Raw genomic sequence first — 24495 nt, forward strand, 5'->3', positions numbered from 1 at the left:
GGTTAATGCAGTGCTGGAAAATTAATGGTGGCCACACAAAATAATTACTTTTTGGGCCCAATTTGGACATTTCCACTTAGGGTTGTACTCACTTTTGTTGCTAGTGGCTTAGGTGTTAATGGCTGTGTTGAGTTATTTTGAGGGGACACCAAATTTACACTGTTATACAAGCTGTACACTCACTACTTTACATTGTAGCAAAGTGCCATTTCTTAAAGAGGAAGTAAACCCTCCTCTGCAACTTGTACCTATAGGTACTGTAAATATCTCCTAAACATGTACCGTTTAGGAGATATTTACCTTAAATGCAGCCAGTGACATCACTGGCGCATGCGCTCTGAAGGAACAGGCGCTGGTGCCGTTCTTTTAGGGCCCCGTGCTGCGACCGTCGGCTCCCGCGCGCATTTGACGTAATCGCGGGTCTAGCCAATCAGATGGCCGGGTGCCACGAACCCGGAAGAAGGGTGACAGAACACGTCACCCATGGGAGAGGTGAGCGGTCGGGGCTTCGTTCTAAGGTAAGTATATCATAATGAGCTAGTATGCGATGCATACTAGCTCATTATGTGTTTCTTTCAGGTGTACTTTAAAAAAAAAAAAAAAAAAATAATAATAATTCTGAGGTTTACAACCTCTTTAAGTGTTGTCGCATGAAAACATATATAATAAAATATTTACAAAAATGTGAGGGGTGTACTCGCCTTTTGTAAGATACTGTGTGTGTGTACGTACACACATATTATTTGTCCATTGGCTCATGTGACAAGTGTTCCCCCTCCCCCCACTAAGGGTGGGGTAGGAGAGCTTGACGCTCAAAACGGGTTAGCCTTTGGATGCTACGCAGGCTTCCCTTTCCATTGAGGACTGTGGATCTTGAGGTGATCTTGTTGGCATCATTGTATTTGCCTTTGCTTGCCAAAAGCTTGTAAATAGATTACTTTTAATTTTTTTTTTTTTTTAAATAAATTATTGTTGGTAATGCACTAGGTTGGTGCGCCTTCTCTGTTTTGTATTTTAATTTCTATAAATTAGAACCATTGCAGGATGTCATGCAGTACAGATATAATTTGTTTAACCAATTGCCGACTGCGCTATAGCCCAATGATGGCTACAGGGAAGCTGGCCAGTTCTGGGTGGGCGTCATATTACATTCTCCTGTGATCGCACCCACCATGTGCTCTGTTAATTGCTGTGTCCTCGGGGCAGTTATCTACATTCCTTTCCTCACTCTGTCAGCGTGAGGAGAGGAAAGAATAGCCAATAACCAGCTCGTGCAAAAGGGACATCTATACTGATAATCAGGGCACTGATTATCAATGCAGTCCCACCAGTGCTGCCATTCAGTGTCAGCCGTAAGTGCAGCCTCATGAGCGCACATCGGTGAAGGAGAAAAAATTACCTGTTTGCAAAATTTATAACAAACTATGAAAAACCCAGTGGCAATTGTATACCCACAAAAGAAAGCTCTATTTGTGTGGGGAAAAAAAAAAAAAAAAAATTCATATGGGAACAGTGTTGCATGACTCCACAATTGTCATTTAAAGGGTGACAATGCTGAAAGCTAAAAACTTACCTGGGCAGGAACTGGGTAAAAGTGCCCAGTAGGCAAGTGGTTAAAGTGTTGTAGTTGTAGAGCTACTTGTTTATGGTATTATAGGGAAGAATTCTGCAAATATTTTCTTAGTACTGTCAATGGAAAAGGTTAAAGTTTATGCGTTGTTTGGTTTCTAAGTTATTTTGACATATTTTGATCATACTGGCCACTGATTTTCACCTGTAATATATTTAAATGTGTAATGTTTACCTGTTGACAATAATTTTAGTTGCAATTATATAGATCATCTTCATAGCTGAGACAACGGTGAAGCCTATTAAGCAGGCAATATTTTCTTTGCCATTAGATGAACAGATCAGTCTGGTCATTCACAGGCAAAGCGTGTTAGTGCACTGATAATGTTCTTTAAGTGCCACATACCTTTTGGGCTATAACTTTTGTGACTCTAATGCAGATGATCTTCAAACCTGCTACAATGGTAGAGGCAACAGCGGAAACCTTTTATCTGGTAGGTACAATTTCAAGTATGACACATCCCACTTCTTACTATATGTAAAAAAAAATGTTAGCATTTTTAAATTAGTTCCTGTATTTTTTTTTTTTTTTGTTTTGTTTTTCTCTTTTTAAGCAATCAAGTTTTCTAGTGTTATAATAAAGTAGATTTATTTCCTAATGTTTTATAGTAATGTACATGCACAGACAATATTCATATATGTCAAACTAATGGTAATCACAAGTAATATTTGTCTACTTGGACAGTATGGTGTGGCAGTCTGCATGCTACATGTAAAAATTTTTTTGTTAAGAGGGCCTGACCCCCGAAACGCGTTAGCCATTTACAGAGGGTTAGAGGTCTTTCCCTTTTAGCCGAGTAGGTCAGTGCACCAACTTCCTCCTCCCTTCCCCCCCCCCCTCCTTCCTTCCTCCCTTCCCCCCCCCCTCCTTCCTTCCTCCCTCCCTTCCCCCCCCCCCTCCTTCCTTCCTCCCTTCCCCCCCCTTCCTTCCTCCCTTCCTTCCTCCCTTCCCCCCCCCTCCTTCCTCCCTTCCCCCCCCCCCCCTCCTTCCTTCCTCCCTCCCCCCCCCCTCCTTCCTTCCTCCCTTCCCCCCCCCCTCCTTCCTTCCTCCCTTCCCCCCCCCCTCCTTCCTTCCTCCCTTCCCCCCCCCTCCTTCCTTCCTCCCTCCCTCCCTTCCCCCCCCTTCCTTCCTCCCTTCCCCCCCCCCCTTCCTTCCTCCCTTCCCCCCCTCCTTCCTTCCTCCCTTCCCCCCCCCCTCCTTCCTTCCTCCCTTCCCCCCCCCCCTCCTTCCTTCCTCCCTTCCCCCCCCCCTCCTTCCTTCCTCCCTTCCCCCCCCCCTCCTTCCTTCCTCCCTTCCCCCCCCCTCCTTCCTTCCTTCCTCCCTTCCCCCCCCCTTCCTTCCTTCCTCCCTTCCCCCCCCTCCCTCCTTCCTTCCTTCCTCCCTTCCCCCCCTCCTTCCTTCCTTCCTCCCTTCCCCCCCCCTCCTTCCTCCCTTCCCCCCCCATCTTCCTTCCTTCCTCCCTTCCCCCCCCTCCTTCCTTCCTCCCTTCCCCCCCCTCCTTCCTTCCTCCCTTCCCCCCCCCCTCCTTCCTTCCTCCCTTCCCCCCCCCTCCTTCCTTCCTCCCTTCCCCCCCCCTCCTTCCTTCCTCCCTTCCCCCCCCCCTCCTTCCTTCCTCCCTTCCCCCCCCCCTCCTTCCTTCCTCCCTTCCCCCCCCCCTCCTTCCTTCCTCCCTTCCCCCCCCCCCCCCTCCTTCCTTCCTCCCTTCCCCCCCCCCCCCCCCCTCCTTCCTTCCTCCCTTCCCCCCCCCCCCCCTCCTTCCTTCCTCCCTTCCCCCCCCCCCTCCTTCCTTCCTCCCTTCCCCCCCCCCCCCCCTCCTTCCTTCCTCCCTTCCCCCCCCCCCCCCCCCTCCTTCCTTCCTCCCTTCCCCCCCCCCCCCCTCCTTCCTTCCTCCCTTCCCCCCCCCCCCCTCCTTCCTTCCTCCCTTCCCCCCCCCCCCCTCCTTCCTTCCTTCCTCCCTTCCCCCCCCCCCCCTCCTTCCTTCCTCCCTTCCCCCCCCTCCTTCCATCAACAGTTCTGGACCACTAGTGTCTGCTGCTTCTCTCTAGTTGGGATGTTGTGAGGTAAAACTGTTTCTCTTACGTCCTCCGACAGTCGCCGCCTCTCAAATAGTCTTCACCAATGGGTATTGACTTCCGCTCCGCAGGAGTAGCTAGGCATAAGACTTGTTAGAAACAAAAGCTTTTAGCATAGACACACCCATGGGGGCTGTCCCACTGGTCAATACCCCCCTGCATTAAGCCATCCCAACTCAGTTTGTCTCTGCCTAGCGTTAGGAGTAGATAGGCTTCCCTGTGCTGGTGCTACAGTCTCAGCCTTCTAATCTTTTCTTATGATTTTTATTTGCAAGAATGTCAGTTTTTGTCAGTGTAATTTTGGGGGCCCCTCTCCTGTGTCACTTTCAGTGTTTGGGAGTTGCAGACTGTGTGTGCGACGACTGCTGCGGCTAAAAACCGTGCAGTCCGCCATTTTGGATGTGGTCAGCATGTCTGGCTTCACTATGGGCTTTACAACAGCGCGCTGTGTAGTGTTTTGGCACCAACCAGCGCCATCTTGTGTGTGGCAGAACGATCGTTCTGAGCACATGTCGGCGGCCATCTTGCCGCAGCCTCCCATTGCTTTCTATGGGCAGCCATTTTCCCTTAGCCTTGCAGCATATAGTTCAGCCTCTGGTGACTTCACTTCCTTTTCCTCTGGAGCAGCGATCGGTGTGGTAACACTCTGTGGGGCTCTGCAGACTGTCTCATCCGTATCTCTGTTTTATTCCTTCTGGCTCAGTTTTGTCCCTTTTTGAGGGGTCTGTGTACACTGTATATATAGCTGTGGGCTGCGCATTCCGCAGCGCTTTTAAAGGGCCAGTACTTTTTTGTCATTGTTTTGCAATGGAATCTCAGGACAGCAAATTCCCCCCAGCCTTGGTGGGGGACCCCAGTTCTGCTGAACCCCCCGTTATACCTAATTTGGCTGCTGTGGTGGCGACTTTAGTGTCAAAAATGGAGGTGCTGATGGCTGAACGAGCTGCTAGAAAAGGGCCTAGACTATCTTTCTCCTCTGATTCAGATGGTGATGTGGCTGGCATGCCCTTTTCAGGATCTCGCTCGTCCCTGGACCCGCTGGGGTCTGAGGGGGAAGCGGAGGTGGAGGGGGTAGATGATTCTCCCCCGGGGTCGCCGGAAGAACGCGCAGCTATGGATGCGTTGATTTCTTCTGTCAAAGAAACGCTACATTTGGAGGATGAGCCCACTCTGGGCATTGTGTCCTCTTTTGGTACACATAGGACCCGCAAGTTGGCGCAGTTTTTTCCCTGCCCCGCTGAGTTTCATCACACTGTGAATGAACAATGGCGCAGTTTGAAACGCCCTTTTACGGTGCCTAATAGGTTTAAACTGCTTTGTTGAACAAGGCTGCTTTGGTTCCCGCTGAGGATACCCCGGTGTTCCGGGATCCTACGGACAGGAGGTTGGAGTCTCTTGCCCGCCATGCCTACATGGTGGCGGGTTCCATGCTCAAAGCTATTTTCGCTTCTGTCATGGTGGCTCAGGCGGTGGCGGATTGGACTAAGGTGCTTAGACGCACTCTCGCGTCTGATTCTGCTCCACCTACTACACTGGCCATGGTGGACCAAATTCATCAAGGGGTCATGTATTTGTGCGTTGCGGCCTTGAATGAGGCCCCTTTTGGCTGCACGCTTGTCTAGTGTCGCGGTACTTAACCGTCGACTGATCTGGCTGAAGAGCTGGTCGGCTGACCAGACGTCACGGAAAACGACGGCTGATTTTCCCTATGCAGGGTCTCGCCTTTTTGGCGAGGCTTTAGATACCTTGGTGAAAGGAGTCACTGGGGGCAAAAGCACTCTGCTGCCCCAGAATCCGAAGAACAAGCCTTTTAGCGGCAATCGGGGTCCCGCCTTTAGACCCAATCAGGGGTCCTTTCGTGCCTTTAAGCCACAAAACAAGGGCAAACCTTTCAAGGGCCAAGGGTGCTAGAAGAAGCCCTGGGCGGGCAAGCAAAAGTCCAGCCATGCTGGTGCGGTGGCTCAATCCGCCTCTGCCTGAAGGGACGCCCTCACCCGTTTCAGGGGTGGGGCGACGTTTGCACAGTTTCCTCCAACCTTGACTGCTCTGAATTCCGGACAGGTGGGTTCAGGAAATCATTCGACCGGGATACAAGATCGAATTCCTTTCCCGGCCTTTGGACAGATTCTTTCCCTCAAATCTTCATTTGACCCCAGGGCGCCTGCAGGACCTGCATCGAACGGTGCAGGACCTCCTGATCCAGGGGGTGATTGTCCCGGTGCCTCATCGGGACAGGTTTCGGGGGTTTTTCTCAAATCTGTTAACTGTGCCCAGAAAGGAGGGCAAGGTGCGTCCTATCCTAGACCTGAAAGCTCTTAACCGCTTTGTGCACGTTCGCAAGTTCCGTATGGAATCCCTCCGCTCGGTGGTGGCCTCCCTGAGTCCAGGGGAATTCCTGGCCTCTATAGACCTGAAGGATGCGTACCTGCACATCCCCATTTTCGAGGGTCATCAGAGGTACCTACGATTCGCCATAGCGGAGGACCACTATTAGTTTTGGCGTTACCTTTCGGTCTCGCTTCGGCTCCAAGGGTCTTTACCAAAGTGCTGGCGCCGGTTCTGGGCCTGTTGCGGGCACAGGGCATTGCGGTCTTGGGATATCTGGACAATCTCCTGTTAAGATCGAGTGCCTGTCAGAGCCTGCTGTGCGATCTGTCCACTACGGTACAGACACTCCAGGAGTTCGGATGGACCATCAACGTACAGAAGTCGACTTTGTCTCCTTCGGTTCGGCTTCCCTATCTGGGAATGGTTCTGGACTCAAGCAAAAGTGTTTCTGCCAGAGGACAAGCTCCAGACTCTACAGGACGAGATCAGGTCCCTCGGGGACAACCAATCCTCGTCGCTCAGCACCTGCATGCGGTCCCTGGGGCTGATGTTATCAGCTTTTGAGACAATACCCTTTGCTCAGTTTCACACACGGTCTCTCCAAGCGGAGATCCTGGCCAGGTGGGACAGACTACCTCAGTCCTTGGATCTAAATGTGTCTCGTTGAGTCGCCGGACCAGAAGGGATCTTCTGTGGTGGCTTCAGTCCCCGGCGGTGCCGGAAGGGAAATCCTACCGTTCGTTACTGTGGACAGTGATTACCACGGATGCCAGCCTGTCGGGCTGGGGTGGAGTACTGGGCAACCAGTCTGCCCAGGGCATTTGGTCAGAGGAGGAATCCTCCCTTCCGATCAACATATTGGAATTGAGAGCGATCAAACTGTCTCTTCCAGTGGTCGAATCGACTTTGGGGCCACCCAGTTCGGGTACAGACGGACAATGCGAACGCGGTGGCTTACATAAACCACCAAGGGGGCACCAGGAGGGCCCGGGAGGTGACCGACATTCTGTCTTGGGCCGAGACTCATGTCCCGGCGATTTCGGCAGTTCACATTCCAGGTGTAGAGAATTGGCAGGCCGATTATCTGAGCCGCCAGACCCTGGATCAGGGGGAATGGTCCCTACACCGGGAGGTTTTCGGCATGCTGTGTGCAAGGTGTGGATCTGTTCGCGTCTCGGCTAAACCACAAGGTGGAAAGGTTCGTGGCAAGAACACGCGATCCTCGGGCGGATGCCTCGGATGCGCTGGTGGCCCCTTGGCATCAGTATCGTCTGATGTATGCCTTTCCTCCGATTCAGTTGTTATCCAGGTTCCTTCGCAGGCTGGCCTCGGAACCGAACTTGGTGATTCTAGTGGCACCGGACTGGCCACGCCGGTCCTGGTACGCGGACATCATTCACATAGCAGTCGAGCCTCCTTGGCGACTGCCAATGCGAGAAGATCTACTGTCTCGGGGCCTGATCTCCCATCCTGCTTTACAGTCGCTGGCTTTAACGGCCTGGCTGTTGAAAGCCAGGTCCTGAGAGACAGGGGTCTCTCCTCGGAGGTCATTCCTACTTTGATCAAGGCTAGAAAAGCCTCGTCCGGTAAGATTTATTCCTGTACCTGGAAAGCTTATTTTGCCTGATGTGAGTCCAGGGGGTTTTCTCCTCGCTCATACTCAGTGACGAGAGTGTTGGCTTTCCTCCAGACTGGTGTGGACCAGCGCCTGGCTCTGGCCACGGTAAAGGGCCAGGTATCTGCACTGGCTGTTTTTTTTTCCAACGCCTTGTGGCGTCTCATTCCTTAATTCGCACCTTCATTCAAGGTGTGCGACATTTTGTCCCTTCCCCGGAGGGAGCCTTGGCCTCCATGGGACTTGAACTTGGTTCTGTCCATGTTACATTCTCCCTAAGACAGCAGAGGCAACGATATCTCCCGGATGTTTCAAAGAAGTTTGCCTTTTTAGTAGCGATCACTTCGGCTCGCAGGGTGTCGGAGTTGGCGGCGTCTTGCCGCTCTCCTTACCTGGTGGTTCATAAAGATAAGGTGGTCTTGCGACCTAATTCGTCATTTCTCCCTAAGGTGGTGTCTGACTTTCACCTTAATGAGGACATTGTTTTGCCTTCGCTCTGTGCGAAGCCTAAACCTCCTAAGGAGGTTGCGTTGCATTCTTTGGATGTTGTCAGGGCGATCAGGGTTTACCTGTCGTCCACTGAATCCTTTTGGAAATCGGATTCCCTCTGTCCTTCCTGAGGGACCTCGGAAGGGCATGGCGGCGTCTGCGGCGACCATTGCCAAATGGATCAGACAGATGATTGTCCAGGCCTATGCTTTGAAGGAACGGGTTACGCCCTTCCCTGTTATGGCGCACTCTACCAGATCAATGAGTACGTCCCGGGCCTACCGGCATCAGGCCTCGGTGACCCAGGTGTGCAAGGCTGCGACTTAGTCGTCGGTGCACACCTTTTACAAATTCTATAAATTGATGTTCTGGCGTCAGCTGATGCCTCCTTTGGCCGCAAAGTTCTCAGTGCGGCAGTGCCATAGGGGACCCTTGTTTTTATGTGGGTCTTTGGCTGTTGGGGTGTTTATCCCCTGGGTTATTTTCCTGGGTGTTGCTCCTGTTGGGCCTTTTCTGTTGCCCAGAGGTTTCTCTTACTGTGCGTGTAAGATTCCTTTCTCTGATGTGGGTACTGCGTTGCCTTTTCTAGGGTTGTGTCTCCCACCCCTCATGTCTACACTGCTTTGGGACATCCCATTGGTGAAGACTATTTGAGGGGCAGCGACTGTCAGAGGACGTAAGAGAAAACGGAATTTTTGTAAAATCTTACCGTAAAATTCCTTTCTCTGAGTCCTCCCGACAGTCGCCGCCCCCGCCCCTCTTTTGGGTTTTTTTCTTGTAGACTTACTGCTATGCTACCAAACTGAGTGGGGGGGGGGGGTATTGACCAGTGGGACAGCCCCCATGGGTGTGTCTATGCTAAAAGCTTTTGTTTCTAACAAGTCTTATGCCTAGCTACTCCTGCGGAACGGAAGTCAATACCCATTGGTGAAGACTATTTGAGGGGCGGCGACTGTCGGAGGACTCGGAGAAAGGAATTTTACGGTAAGAGTTTACAAAAATTCTGTTTTTTGGGTTGCTAATCCTTTACAAGCAAGCGTGAAATGGAGCCCACCTTCCTGATTCAGCTGCTTGGATGTTTACTGAATCTAGACCCAGTCACCATACTATTTACATAGGGAAAATCTTCCTTTAAGTTGTGATGTGTGTGTGTTTTTTTTTTTTTTTTTTTTATGTATGCTATATCTGTAAAACAAAAAAAATGCCTGTTAACATTTAGACTGCTTGCACCTTTAGTTTGGGATCTATCTTTCATATTTTCTTGTCTGTATCCAAAGATGTAGGGCACAGTGTAGGAGTTGGATCGAGGCCTAAGCTTTCCAGGGAACACATTTGATCTTTGCTCTATATTACAGCATACTCATCTGGTGTTTACTTTTTTATTTTTAATTGGGTCTGTGCCTTTCAGTGATCTGAGTTGCTTACTTGTTTAACTGGGAAAGAAAATTACTTGGATATTCCTGTTTGATCCACAAGAAACAACGCAAGTGCCCTATAAAGCCCCAGCTAGAGAGAAATATCTATACCTTCAAACTCGCCATTTTATAGACCCAATGGTTAAAAATTTACAGTTGACGACCATCAACTGCATTTGAAACCAGATGTCGTACCCAGTCGACTACCAGCGGCTTAGTCTCACTGCTCTATTTCTCTGTACTGGGAGCCTATAATACCCAGACCCCTAACTACTGCACGAGATGGGAGGTGGACCTTGAAACCTATCTATCTAGGGAGGAATGGTCTAAGATGTGGAAGGTCCTCTCAATGTTATTGCATTAGAAATTTCCTTCAAGGTTATGTCTAGATGGTACTGCACTCCAGTGAGAATTGCAAAATACCTCCCGACACATACGGCTCTATGCTTTTGGGGCTGCTTGGACCAGGTCGACATGAAACTTATATGGTGGTCATGCCCTAAAGTTAAAAGGTTGTGGATTCGGGTGTACGCACTGGTCAATATGCTCTTTCACTCCAACATACGCAAAGACCCCTGGGAAACATTACTTCATAAACCAATTCTTGAACTATCCAGGCGGGAACATATCTTGGCAACGCGTATCTTCATGGCCACGAAACAAACAATAGCAAAATCATGGAAAACTCCCCTCCTCTCTGTTGAAATGAAGCGTCGTGTGCATGGTACATTGACGAACGAAAAATGAACTGCGATATTCACGGACACTAAAAACAAATTTAGTAAGATTTGGCAACCTTGACCTTGGTTGGACCAGTTCCCAACAATGGGCCCACCGTCCCGCTTTCTGGACTTGAGCGAGGATCCTGCTTGGATGGGCAGGAGAGGCCTTGAGCCCCCCCCCCCCCCCCTGGGATGGGGTCTTTTCCTATTCTCCCTCTCATCACTTTCAACCTTTAGATCTCTTCATATAACTCCCCTATTCTTTGTACTTCCCTTTCTTTCTTTTCTGCTTTTCCTTCTTGGTTGACAGCAGCAAACACGTAGAGACTTATTTCATGGGTCACAATTTTGGGATAATGTTTCTCCCTTTATTAGTCTCGAAATGGACGTATTGAAGTCTATTATATTCTGTCTTTTTTACCCCTTTTTGTCCTTTTTTTTTTTTTTTTTTTTGGGCCTTGGATAGATTTCTCGGGTTTAAGCCAAATGATTCAGCATATCCAGGGTCAAACGGTTTGTAACATCTTTACTGTTTGATAACTAGATAACTAGATGTAGGCTTCTCGCCTAGGCATTTGTTTACTGGCTCAGGAGCTAATTTTTTTATATACAATATAGCGACAGGTGATAACATTTGTATGGGTAACAACTCATTAAGAACTGATGGGGAGGGTTGGTCTTGCTCCCATCCGGACATTTCCCAGTGGGGGTGTTCGGATGTTCCAGGGGCATTGCGGACATCTCCAGTGTGTTACAAAACCTTCTATGTTTTGTGTGTTCTTTTTGACTGTTGAGCCAGACACCAATGTAATAAGCACTATGCTGGTTGAAAATGGAAAATGTTCTATTTGAATGTTTGTATTTTTTTTTTTTTTTTTAATTCTTCAATAAAACATGGTAAAAGAAACCATGCAAGTGCATTTACAATTAAGCCCTACATGGGTGAAATGCTTTGGGGGGAGGGGGGTTGTCTATGGGTATAGAAAAAGCTGAATCTTTTTGATGGATTTTCTTTCCTTTGGTGTACATTAACTTGTGCTAGTCCTGTGGCTCCACTATTGAGCTAGATGTGCTATCAGAAAATCAGCTTCTGGCAGCAGGTAAATTGCCCAGAGACCCATACACTGGGGCATTTAAGTGGTGCTTTTCTTTGCAAGTTTTATATTCCTTTTAGGTTGCATTTTGTCTTTTATATTGAACTATACTTACTTTACCGCATAGGGATGCACAGGTGTTCTGTGCGATTAGGCATTCCCATTGATGTCAGCTGGGTTGAAGTGGCTGCATGTACACAAACCCAGCTCCCAATCTGACATCTGTAGGTGCACAGCCCTGAACACACACTGAGTGTGGCTAAACACATCCTTTGCATGGGCGTAGCGTAGGCTGTAGTACGCCCCCCCATTTGAACAAGGCCTTATACAATGTGCTATCCTGGCCTTGTGTACACGCACACTTTTCTGTTTGTGTTTAGTTTGAATTAACAGGTACATAGTAGAATAGAATGTGCCCAAGAAATATACACACCGAAACTTTTGAAAAGTCCTTAATTTAAAAAAAAAATACCGGTAAACCTAAATGTACATCCATCCTTCACCTGGGGATGTCATTGACCATATAAAGACACATTCACTCGATCAATGACTTCATAAGGGAGTGGGGCCTCCCGCTGACCTCCATTGGGCGATCCCATCCCCTTATGTTATTGGCCATACATCAGGCATTTCCAAAGTCCGGCCCGCGGGCCAAATGCAGCCCCTGGGCTGCTTTAATACGGCCCCACAGGTAATTTGGAAAAATACATTGGCATCATTCATTACTTTTTTTGCTGCCATCATTAATCACCATCAGTGGGTTCATATAGCGCTTACATGTGGTTAACCCTTGTATGACTGATTAGGAAGCATGCATGCTCCAGATTGAGATGAATACATTGTAAAATCTCAGTTAACGTCAGTTGGTCTAAATCAGTTATCAATATATTTGAACACAACATGTATACTTGGTGTTATGTTCCTGTTCATATTTTTTTTTAACTTAAAAGTTGACAGACAACTTTTATTATCAATAATATGTAATGTACTTTACAATGTTCCTGACATATATTTCAGCTTCCTGGATTTTTTTTTCATCTGGCCGTCAGATATGAAAGGTGGAGCGATTTAACATCCGTTTAGATTTGTCAGCCATGTGATGAAAGGAAAAGTATGCCGTTTGCAATAAACTTTGCATAAAATAGTTAGTTTGTATTTAATTTGAATGGTCCAAAGAATGTCAGGTAAAATTGTCGATCAAATCTGGCCCTCTTTGAAAAAAGTTTGGACACCCCTGCCATACATGAACATGTCCATGTCACTGGGCCCTCACTCTACCCCACCTCTTAGTTGATTTCAGCAATGGGGCGAAGCAGCATGTCAGTTGGCAAAGGTAAGCAGGGCATTTAAAAAAAAAATAAATACATTTAAGGACTTGACAAAAACTGTTATTTACATTGGTCATTTTTGGGTGAATGAGCAGAAATTACTTTTTTTTGCTGTGAGTTCTCCTGCTGAGGTTTCTTCGCAGGGTGCGATGGGAGGCATTCCGGTTGGTCTGGTAGCACCAGACTGGCCTCGGTGGTCTTGGTGGATCCTCCATGGCGTCTTCCTCTGCGGGAAGATCTTCTATCTCAAGGACCGATCTTCCATCCTGCTTTACGGTCGCTGGCTTTTAACGGCTTGTTGTAAGCAAGGTGTTGAGGGATTGCAGTCTCTATGCTTTGGTGATTCCTACCCTTTTGAAGGCCAGGAAATCGACCTCTAGGAAGTTCTATCATCGTTCGTGGAAATCGTACATTTCATATTGTGAATCGCTGCAGCTGCACCCTCGCTCTCTTTCGATAGCTAGGGTTCTGGCCTTTTTGCAGAAAGGGGTTAAGAAGCGTTTGGCGTTGGGTAATATCAAGGGCCAGGTGTCAGCCTTGGCTATTTACTTCCAACATCTGTTGGCTACTCCATAGTTTGGTTTGCACCTTCGTTCAGGGGGTGCGTCATCTGGCCCCTCCGAGGAGATCCCCGTTGCTTGCTTCCGTGGGATCTTAATCTGGTTTTGTCTGTTCTTCAAAAGCCTCCTTTTGAGAATATTCGGGAGATTTCTCTACTTTCTTTGTTGCAGAAGGTTGCCTTCCTAGTGGTCTTCTGCCTGCAGAGTCTGAGTTGGTGGTGCTGTCCTGTCCGTCTTATTTGGTGGTTCACAGGGATAAAGTGGTCCTCTGTCCTAATCCATCTTTTCTTCCTAAGGTGGTGTCGGATTTTCACCTGAATTGAGACATTGTGATACCTTCCTTATGTCCTAAGCCTAAACATCACAAAGAGGTTGCCTTGCACTCACTGGATGTGATTCTTCAGAAAGTCGGAATCTGTCTTTCCATACAGTCCTTGCAAAAGGTTTGGCTTCGGCAGCTGCGACCATTTCACGATGCATCAGGCAGACGGTGGTTCAGGCTTATTCCAATCAAGGGTCAGGTTCCTCCTTTCCCTGTGAAGGTGCATTCTACTAGAGCGCTGAGTGCCTCTTGGGCTTTTCGCCATCAGGCCTCTGTTGTACAAGTTTGTAAGGCAGCGACTTGGTCGTCTGTTCACACCTTTACAAAATTTTAAAAGGTGGATTTCTTGCCATCTTCGGATGCCTCTTTTGGCCGCAAGGTTTTGCAGGCTGCTGTTTTCATAAGAGAATGTTGGTTTGTACTTCTATTCAGGGTCTTTTTTTTCTGGGTGAGCTCCTGTTGTTGTTTGGTTGAGCTCCATGTTGCCCGGTTGGCTAAATTTATCCTGTTGGAGTTGACGTTACTATCTGGTTGCGGTTTTTTTCCCACCCCTCATACCTACACTGCTTTGGTACATCCCACTCAGCTCATGGAGATGAAGCTGCGTCTGTCGACGGACGATAGAGAAAATACGTTTTTTGTAAGATTTTACTGTAAAATCTTTTTCTCTGATGTCTGTCGACAGACGGAGCACCCGCCCCTCTGTTTGGGGTTGGTTCTTTTGTCTTCGCTTCTTTTAAACTAAACTCGTGCTGAATAGTGCAGTGGGGGTTTACTGCCTAGACTACTCCTGATAGGAGCATAAACTCACTCAGCTCATGGAGATGAGGCTGCATCTGTCGACGGACATCAGAGAAAAAATTTTATGGTAAGATCTTGCAAAAATCTTATTTTTTTTTTTTTTTTTTGTACTGTACCTTTTCAATTGAGTATAGTGCTAGTCCTTTTTATTTTTATTATTTTTTTTTTATTTTTTTTTGTTCTTGAATTATTTTTAATAAACATTCAGCCAATATTTTTACTTAAACCAAAATCGAAAAAAAAAAATCCAAATGTATGTCTTTTATTTGCAGAATTATTTTAGAGATCGGTTTACATTATTTTCTAGTTAATTTGCTTGTCTATCTGGTTTTAAAGATGGTGACACCAGTGCAACTGAGAGTTGTGATGAAGTTCCTATGGAGCTGTACACAGCTTTCCAGCACACTCCAACAACACTTACACTCACTGCCACAAGAGTAACAAAGACAAATGACAAGAAACGCAAGAAAAGTGGAGAAAAAGAGCAGACTGCTGCAAAATCTAAAAAGGTATGGCTTAAAACGGGAGCACTGGCAATGCCTCCTTTTTTTAGGTTGTCAATTTTGTGATTGTGTAAGAATTTTGCTTTGGTCTGTTAAAGACCATCATTTTTTCATATTTGTTGGAGAACATGGCACTGCAGGGTATTTGCCCTGTCTACAGAAGGACTTACCTTGTGAATGTTGACCCTTTTTTTTTATTGCCTTAAAGTGTTTGTAAAGTCCAATTTAAAAAAAAAAAAAATCTACTTTCTCTGTGCAGTTGGTTTTGCACAGGGCAGCCCAGATCGTCCCCTTCTCAGGTCCCTCCTTGCTGCTCCTGGCCCCCTCCCTCCTATCGAGTGCCCCTACAGCAAGCAGCTTGCTATGCGGGCACCGAGCCGAGCTGCAGCTCTGTCTGTCCATTCAGACACAGAGCTGCCATTCGGTGTGCACCTTTTTTACTTTTATTTCCTAGTCATTTGAATCCTTGAGTAACAAAGTCCCAAGTTGTCCCTAAACATAAGGGCTGTCAGCTCACAAAGCTTGTTGCCTAAACTGCAAGCATTCGTTGACATTTGACACAGTGCTATCTACTGCTGTATTTTTAGCACCAGAAACTTTAACTGAATTAATTACCCCATCAGCCCAGTTCTTAGCAACACAAACCATGTTTTAACCCGCTGGGGGCAGAAATGCTCCTCTAATAAATCTGTCATTGTTTCCCAGATTAAATGCATGTCCACAAAAGACCGATTTCTATACAAAGAAGCTCCATGCCCTTGCATGAGGGATGCAGACCATCTCTTTTGTTCAACTCCATATCAGACAACCTGCTAGCATCATGATAAAAATACCCAAAGCCTTCAGCTTTCAACAGTTTTTTAACCCAATGTATGCTTATACGCAAGATTCAGTGGCATTTTTAGACTGGTCCCACAGCCTCCTGGAATGTTTGACACATCCCAGGAGGTCGTGGGCTAAGCTGACTTCTAACCTAGGGGACAATTGTGAAAGAGGGAGAGCAGGTACCTGCTCCAAGAAAAAAGAGCCCACCAATTTTGTTTGGTGGGGCGTGTAGGAGGATGAGCGGAGCTTTCACTTTAGTGAAGGTCCACTATAAATTTAGGCTCTAACAGTTTTAAGTGGTACTAAACTCAAAACCAAAAATGTTTTCACCTGGTGATCTGAGCAGTTATTTTTAGTGCTAACACGTTTTGGATAGGTGCATTGTCCGGGTGGAGGGGACTGTTAAAATGATTTGCAGATTTAGATACAGTAAACAAATTGAAGCAAGCAAATGCATCTTAAGCAGTTAAAGCAACTTCTTTTTTTTTTTTTTTTTTTGGGATACAAGTTGTACATGAATAAAAGCTGACCATTGTAAGCACCCGTCAGTGGTAAATGGTTTGTCCTCAACCCTCTAGCTGCTATATCTGCAGGACAACCTCTATTGAAAATACTTACTGGCTAGATCACCAGGTGAAAATAAGAGAAGACCTAAAGAAAACACAGCCATCACATCTGCAAATTGGTAGGCTGCAGTGTTAGCTTTTGGTTTTGTTACTGCTTTGAAGTGATATTAAACACAAATATAAACATTTTATATATTGCAGCATATAAATCCTAAAATGTGGTGACTTTTTTTTTTATTATTTTTTTTTTTACACCTGGTGATCTAGCCAGAAACATAGGGTATCTCCACTCTGACTATGCTGCTGTCCAAAGGTGTCTCTGTTGCTCCTCCAAATCTGTGGAGATGGTTGTGTTAAAATCACTAGCAAATAGACCTGACTAACAAACTAGAGTTCCTTGTTTGTGTGATACCGATTTTAATAAAAAAAAAAAAAACAACAAATATCCATGGTCTCAACACTCAATCTGCCATATTTGTTGGACAGTTTAATCTAGTAAGGAAATTGAAATATAAGGCTTACCACCAGGTGATGATCAAGGGGGGGGGAAATGCATAAAAAAGAAAACTAATTCTGCTACACATTCTTCAACACATTCGCAGCTCAGTCCACATTTATGGCCTGCTCTTCATGCTGCAGCAATGTGACTCCCATGCGCAGGACTGACGTCACTGCTGCCCAGCCATTCAAGCGACTGACGATGCAGAATCTGAAAGTAAAACTGGGTGAAAATGGAAGCGCTAGGGAGCCGTGACAGCACAATGCTCGAGGGCTCTGTTTTGTATGCAGTGCTTACTAGTATATTGGGGCCTTTTTTTTTTTTTTTTTTTTCTTTGTGCTTAATACGAAGACTTGACTACCGCTGTATTAAGACTTTAAGCTTTGTGGCTCTTGAATAATTTTGGCTTGCAATAATGCGCAACTTTTTTTTTTTTTTATATAGAGAACGTTTATCAAATTTCTATAGGAAATATTTATATCTATTGCTACAGTATATGCTGAAGACTAAATCTTTTCTTGACCACCTAGTTTATTCTGGGTTTTTTTTTTCGGGTTAGTTCTTTTAGTTCCTTTATTGTATTTAAAATATTAAAATGTCAATCCTTTTTTTCCTAAGGCTTTCAGAGAAGGATCAAGAAAATCTTCCCGAGTTAAGGTACGTCATATCTAGTGTGTATAACAAATATTTACAGCTTTAGTGTATGTATATGTATGTTATATATATATTAGTGTGTGTAGATAGAGAGAGACAGATATTAAAATGTCAGGTTTCTGTGATGAAAAATGAGAAGATGATTTTAGAACTTTTTTTCCACCTTTTTAATGTGACCTATAAACTGTACAACTCAATTGAAAAACAAACTGAAATCTATATATATTTTTTTTTTTTTTTGGGGGGGGGGGGGGGGTAAAAATGAAAAACTAAAATCATGTGGTTGCATAAGTGTGCACACCCTCTTATAACTAGGGATGTAGCTGTGTTCAGAATTAAGCAATTCCCTTCAAACTCATGTTAAATAGTAGTCAGTGCTAGCATTTAAAGTGCCTCTGATTAACCCCAAATAAAGTTTAACTGTTCTAGTAGGTCTTTCCTGACATTTTCTTGCATCCTACAGCAATAGCCATAGTCTGCAGAGAGCTTCCAAATCATTAGAGGGATTTCATTGATAAAAGGTATCAGGAGAAGGGTACAAAAGAATTTCCAAGGCATTGGACAGATCATGGAACACTATGAAGACAGTCATTAAGTATAGGAAACATGGCACAACAGTGACATTAACAAGAACTGGATGCCCCTCCAAAATTGATGGAAAAACGAGAAGAAAAATGTTTAGGGAGGCTGGCAAGAGGCCTACAGGAACATTCAAGGAGCTGCAGGAATATCTAGCAAGTACTGGCTGTATGGTACATGTTACAATCTCCCGTACTCTTCATATGTCTGGGCTATGGGGTAGAGTGGCAAGACGGAAGCCTTTTTTTACGAAGAAAAACATCCAAGCCTGGCTTAAGTTTGCAAAAACACATCTGAAGTCTCCCAAATGCATGTGGAAAATGTGTTATGGTCTGATGAAACCAAGGTCGAACTTTTTAGCCATAATTCCAAAAGATATCTTTGGTGCAAAAAACACTGCACATCACCAAAATAACACCATACCCACAGTGAAGCATGGTGGTGGAAGCATCATGCTTTTGGGGCTGTTTTTTCTTCAGCTGGAACAGGTGCCTTAGTCAAGGTAGAGGGATAATATTGGCACAAAACCTTCAGGCTTCTGCTAGAAAGCCGTACATGAGGTGGAACTTCATCTTTCAGCATTACGACGGCCCAAAGCATACATCCAAATAAACCAAGGAATGGCTTCACCAGAAGAAGATTAAAGTTTTGGAATGGCCCAGACCTGAATCCGATTGCAATCTGTGGGGTGATCTGAAAAAGGCGGTGCACAGTAGATGCCCTCGCAATCTGACAGATTTGGAGTGTTTTTGCAAAGAATTGCCAAGTGAAGATGTGCCATGCTGCTAGACTCGTACCCAAATAGACTGAGTGCTGTAAAAAAATCAAAAGGTGCTTCAACAAAGTACTAGTTTTAATGGTGTGCACACTTATACAACCATATTATTTTAGTTTTTTATTTTTACTTCCCTCCACCTGAAAGATTTAATTTTTGTTGTTTAACCTCTTTACCACCGGAAGATTTTGCTGTCTTACGTCCAGGCCACTTTACGTCCTTTTTTTTTCCCCACAAACAGAGCTTTCTTTTGGTGGTATTTGATCACCTGTGCAATTTTTCTTTTTGCGCTATAAACAAAAAAAGAGCGTTTATTTTGAAAAAATAACAATATTTTTATTTATATGAAATTCCCCCCAAAAAAATGTAAAAATCAAATTTTTTTTAAATTTCTGGCCAATTTGTTTTCTGCTACTATGTATTTTGATTGGTTTGCGCAAAAGTTATTGCGTTTACTAACTAAGGGAAAGATTTCTGTCCTTTTTTTTTTTTTTTTGAGTAATGGCAGTGATCTGACATTTTAACAGGTGTGTAGACTTTTAAAATCCACTGTGTATATACTGCTCAAAAAAATTAAAGGAACACTTTGATAATCAGATTTCAATGGGGAAAACTCATACGGGATATCTATACTGATATGGACTGGGTAATGTGTTAGGAAGGAAAGGATCTCGCATCGTTTGATGGAAATTTAAAATTATCAACCTGAAAATCAAAGTGAAAAAATGATGCAGGCTAGTCCATTTTACTGAAGTTTAATTGCAGCAACTCAAAATGGTACTCAGTGGTTTTTATGGCCCCCACGTGCTTGTATGCATGCCTGACAATGTCAGGGCATGCTCCTAATGAGAAGACTGATGGTGTTCTGGAGTATTTCCTCCCAGATCTTGACCAGGGCATTACTAAGCTCATAAAAAGACTGAGGTGCAACCTGGAGGCGTCAGATGGACCAAAACATAATGTCCCAGAGGTGTTCTATTGGATTAGTTCAGGTGAGCGTGGGGGCCATATAATGGTATCCAATCCTTCATTTTTCAGGAACTGGCTGCATACTCTGCCACATAAGCCCCGGGCATTGTGCATCAGGAGGAACCCAGGACCCAATGCACCAGCCATAGGGTTTGACAATGGGTCCAATGGGTCCAAGGATTTCATCCCGATTTCCTAATTGCAGTCAGGGTGCCATTGCCTAGCCTGTAGAAGTCTGTGCGTCCCTCTGTGGATATGCCTCCCCAGACCATCCCTGACCCTGAATGATGATACAGGAAGCATAATGTTCTCCACGGCTTCTCCAGACCATTTCACATATGTCACGTGCCCAGGGTGAACCATCTGTGAATAGCACAGGGCGCCAGTGGTAGACCTGCCAATTATGGTGTTCATTGGCTCCACGGTGTCGGGCAGTGAGGACGTCAGGCCCTTAGGCCACCCTCATGTAGTCTGTTTCTAATTGTTTCATCAGAGACATTCACACCGGTGGCCTGCTGATGGTCATTTTTTTAGGGCTCTGGCAATGTTTATCCTGTTCCTCTGTGCACAAAGGAACAGATACCAGTCCTGCTGATTGGTTAAGGACTTTCTACGGCCTTGTCGAGTAACTGCCAGTCTCATGGAATCTCCTCCATGCTCTTGGGGAAACACAGCTAACCTTCTGGCAATGGCACGTATTGATGTGTCATTCTGGAGGAGTTGGACTGCCTATGCAACCTCTTATAGGGTCCAGGTATCGCCTCATGCTATCTATAGTGACACTGACCCTAGCCAAATGCAAAACAAGTGAAAAACAGTCAGAAATTGAGTATGGGAAAAAAAAATTGAGTGCCCCCCCCATCTGTAAGACCATTCCTGTATTGGGCATTCTCATTGTTGCTCATCTTGTGCACCTGTTAATTTCATTAACCCCAAAGCAGCTGAAACTGATTAACAACCCACTCTGCTACTTAACTGACCAGATCAATTCAATATCCCTGTTCTGCTTTATTGCTGTCACAAGGGAGGTTTACGTTTCTTGTGATAGAAATATAAAAGTGATAAAAAAAAAACCAAAGGGATAGCTTAAAATGACTTTTTTTTTTAACCACTTCCATACAGTGCAGTTACACCCCCTTCCTACTAAGACCAATTTTCAGCTTTCAGCACTCACACTTTGAATGATAATTACTCAGTCATGCAACGCTGTTCCCAATCAAATTTTTTTATCATTTTTTATTTTCACACAAATAGAGCTTTCTTTTGGTAATATTTAATCACCACTGGGTTTTTATTTTTTTGCGATTATAAGTGAAAGTGAAAATTTTGAAAACTTTTTTTCTTAGTTTCTATTATAAAATTTAGCTATTTAGTAATTTTTTTTCATAAATTTGGGCCAAAATTGATACTACATATCTTTGGTAAATCTGTGTGAAAGTTAAGCCCCGTACACACGTACTGATTGTCGGCCGTAAATATTCGGCCGCCGACCGATCGGCCGATTGTAGGCTTGTTAGTATGATGCTGCCGACAGCGCATTTTTGGCCGAACAGAATCTGTCGTGCAGACTTTAAAATATTTTTTGGCCGTCACCAGAACGGCCGATTGTTCGCCAGTCAGCACAGAATTCGGCCGACAAACAGCAGATTAGCAAGACTGGGCATGCTCAGAAAAGAAAAAAGACAAGGAAAGTTAACCATCACATGACATCACTTCTGCAGTCGGCTGTTGTTGGCCGACAAAATTCGTGTGCAGTCTTTTGCAGTTTTCAACAGACACGACAGCCCTGGACAAAAGATGGCCAAACGTTCGGCCGACGATCAGTACGTGTGTACGGGGCTTTAGTCTACAAGCTATGGTGCCAATCCATTGAAAATTGATCACACCTAATCACACCTGATGTACTGACGACCTATCTCATTTCTTGAGGCCCTGAAATGTCAGGACAGTACAAATACCCCCCAAATAAACCCTTTTTGGAAAGTAGACATTCCAGGGTATTTAGTAAGAGGCATGGTGAGTTTTTTGAAGTTGTAATTTTTTCCCATAATTCTTGGGAAAATTGTAATTTTTTGTTATCAAAATTGTCATAAGTTATTTCTCAAACACTTTATTGGCATATTTGCAATTACACGCCAAAATACATTCTGCTACTCCTCCGGAGTATGCCAATACCACATGTGTGAGACTTTTACACAGCCTGGTCACAGACAGAGGCCCAACATGCAAGGAGCAGCGTCAGGAAATTATATGTGCAACACCGAATGACCTATCACACTTTTGAAGGCCCTGGAACACCAGGCCAAGGGAATTACCCACAAAATGACCCCATTTTTAAAGCAAACACCCCAACTTATATTCTATGAAGCATAATGAGTCTTTTTACCATGTCAATATTTTTCCTCAAGTTTTTGGAAAATGTGGAAAGAAAATAGAAAACACTTTGTGTAAAAAAAAAAAAAAAAAAGTTGTCAATTTAGAAGATATTTCTAGCACATAGCATGTACATAACAAAAATGGCACCCCAAAATACATTCTGCTACTCTTGAGTATGGCGATACCACATATGTGAGACTTTGTCATAGCATAGCCACATACAGACCCAACATGCAAGGAGCACCGTCAGGTGTTCTAGGAGCATAAATTACACATATAATTTCATTACAACCAATCACACTTTTGAAGGCCCTGGAACACCAAGACAATGGAAACCCCCACAAATTTACCCCATTTGGGAAAGCAAACACCCAACACATAATCTAGGAGACATGGGCTGCAGACAGGTACTCTGATACACTGATCTGCTTCAGAGAGGTACTTTGGTATTTTGATGGGCTAAAGACAGGTACTTTTTTTTTTCTGGGATTAGGTGCAGGAACTCATCACCCTTATCTCTGCCCCTACCTCCCAGCATCACCCCTGGTCTCCGTTCCTGACCCAACTTCCAGCCATTTGTATGTGTATATGTTAAAGGAAATGCAGTAAAGTGTACAGAACGGCCGTGAACCTCCTGTTCTCAGGTCCCCTTCTGTTGCTCCTGGCCCCTCCTCTCTGTCCAATGCCCAAATGGGAAGCCGCTTTCAGTAGGCACACTCGTGCATACTCTCACATGCCCCGCTGCTGCGCCCATTGACTCAGACCACGGGACTTGAAGGGAGAGCGGAGATGCAGATGTGCTCAGCGCTGCATTGAATGAGGGCTCAGGTAAGTAAAATGGGAGTGAGGGATGATGCTGATGCCTAAACATTTTTTTTTTTTTTTTCTTTTCAAAAATGCAAGGAATGCATTGGGGTAAAAAAAAAATGTTTAGGCTTTAGAACCGCTTTTTAGTCCCACACTGCTCTGCTAATAGAGACACAATAAATGCCAGCAAGCAAGGGTTTCAGACTCTGTATGGCAGCTGCTGAATAGAGATGCTTGATTTAGATTGTTTTTTTTTTTTTTTCTAATAATTCCATTGATTAAAAATTGTTTTAAAACAAATATAAATAAAAACAAGAATTCCATTAAGCATGTCAATTATTTATATATATATATATATATATATATATATATATATATATATATATATATATATATATATATATATATATATAATTTCTTAAACCTCCTTAGGGTTCTGCTCCTGAAATTGACCCTGGTGACAGTTCCATATATGGATGGGAGAGTAAAATCAAGGCTTGGATGGACCACTATGAAGAAGCAAGCATCAACCAGTACAGTGAAAGTGTTCAGAGAGAGGCACAAAAAATAGCTCTAAGACTTGGTTGTGAAAATGACAAAGAACCAATTGTCAAGAACAACTACACCACCAGCAATCATATTTTTAAACCACCTGTTGAGGTACTTTTTTGCAGTTTGCCCAATACTAATCCATGGCAATTTTATTTATTTATATATATGTGTGTGTGTATATGTACATTAATGTCTCAACCACTGGCAACAAAAGTGAGTACACCCCTAAGTTAAAATGTCCAGATTGGGCCCAAAGTGTCAATTTTTTGTGTGGCCACCATTATTTTCCAGCACTGCCCTAACTCTCTTGGATGAATTTGTTAAATCACTCGCGCCACTGGAATAACCAATATGGATAAAATTGTAAAATATATAGAAAGGGAAGCTGCTAGTTCGAAACAATGGGTAATTGTTGGGAATGTAGGTGGATAATAAACTGTGCTAACCCTATAGTGGAGGATAGGAGATCCTACCACTTATGATTAGGTGGCAAGAGTGTATTTTACCATGCAAGGTGTATATAACAACGTGTCAAGGTGCTTCTACCTTGTGCTGTGTGAAAAAATAAAATTAAATCATATTTAAAAAATTGTACCATCAATATGCTCAAAATATTAAGGTGCAGTAAAAATCGGCAGTAAAGTGCCACAAATGATTGCAAAATGCCTTCATAAAGTGTTTAGTGCAAAGGTGCTAATATTAGTTACTCAATAAATAAATCAATTATGAATGCAATTATGTGCAAGATAAACCAGCAAAAATAAAGTGCAATGTAATCCAGCAATAACATTTCACAAAATAGTCACATATATAGTCCTTAAAGTCCGTTGTGCAATAGTGCTCGTATAGAATAGTGCAAACAGTGCAAAACAAAGTCCTTTGGTGTAACTGGTAACTGCAGGTGCATACACATATGCAATGAGTGTGGACGCCCAGGCGGCGGGAGGTGACAGCCGGTGAACGCGCGGTGTCGGTTGGACGGAGAGAGAGCTTGCTAAAGAGGAGAAGAAGGGC

At 44.7% G+C, this 24495-nt stretch overlaps 1 protein-coding gene across 5 annotated transcripts in view; it reads left to right on the forward strand.

The window, feature by feature from the left end:
• The window catches only part of KMT2E (lysine methyltransferase 2E (inactive)), a 176729-nt gene that overhangs the window by 48426 nt on the left and 103808 nt on the right, over window positions 1–24495 (forward strand). For 3 of the 5 annotated variants that reach the window (XM_082254412.1, XM_082254413.1, XM_082254416.1), the window contains exons 7-10: window positions 2010–2063; window positions 14713–14885; window positions 17388–17426; window positions 23362–23589. In XM_082254412.1, the coding sequence (XP_082110538.1) occupies window positions 2010–2063; window positions 14713–14885; window positions 17388–17426; window positions 23362–23589 (494 nt within the window). The remainder of the gene's footprint in view (window positions 1–2009; window positions 2064–14712; window positions 14886–17387; window positions 17427–23361; window positions 23590–24495) is intronic. The other 2 variants (XM_082254414.1, XM_082254415.1) reach the window with 1 other exon arrangement.

Source organism: Pelophylax lessonae (assembly GCF_965119305.1).
Source record: "Pelophylax lessonae genome assembly, chromosome: 4".
Classification (NCBI taxonomy): Eukaryota; Metazoa; Chordata; class Amphibia; order Anura; family Ranidae; genus Pelophylax; species Pelophylax lessonae.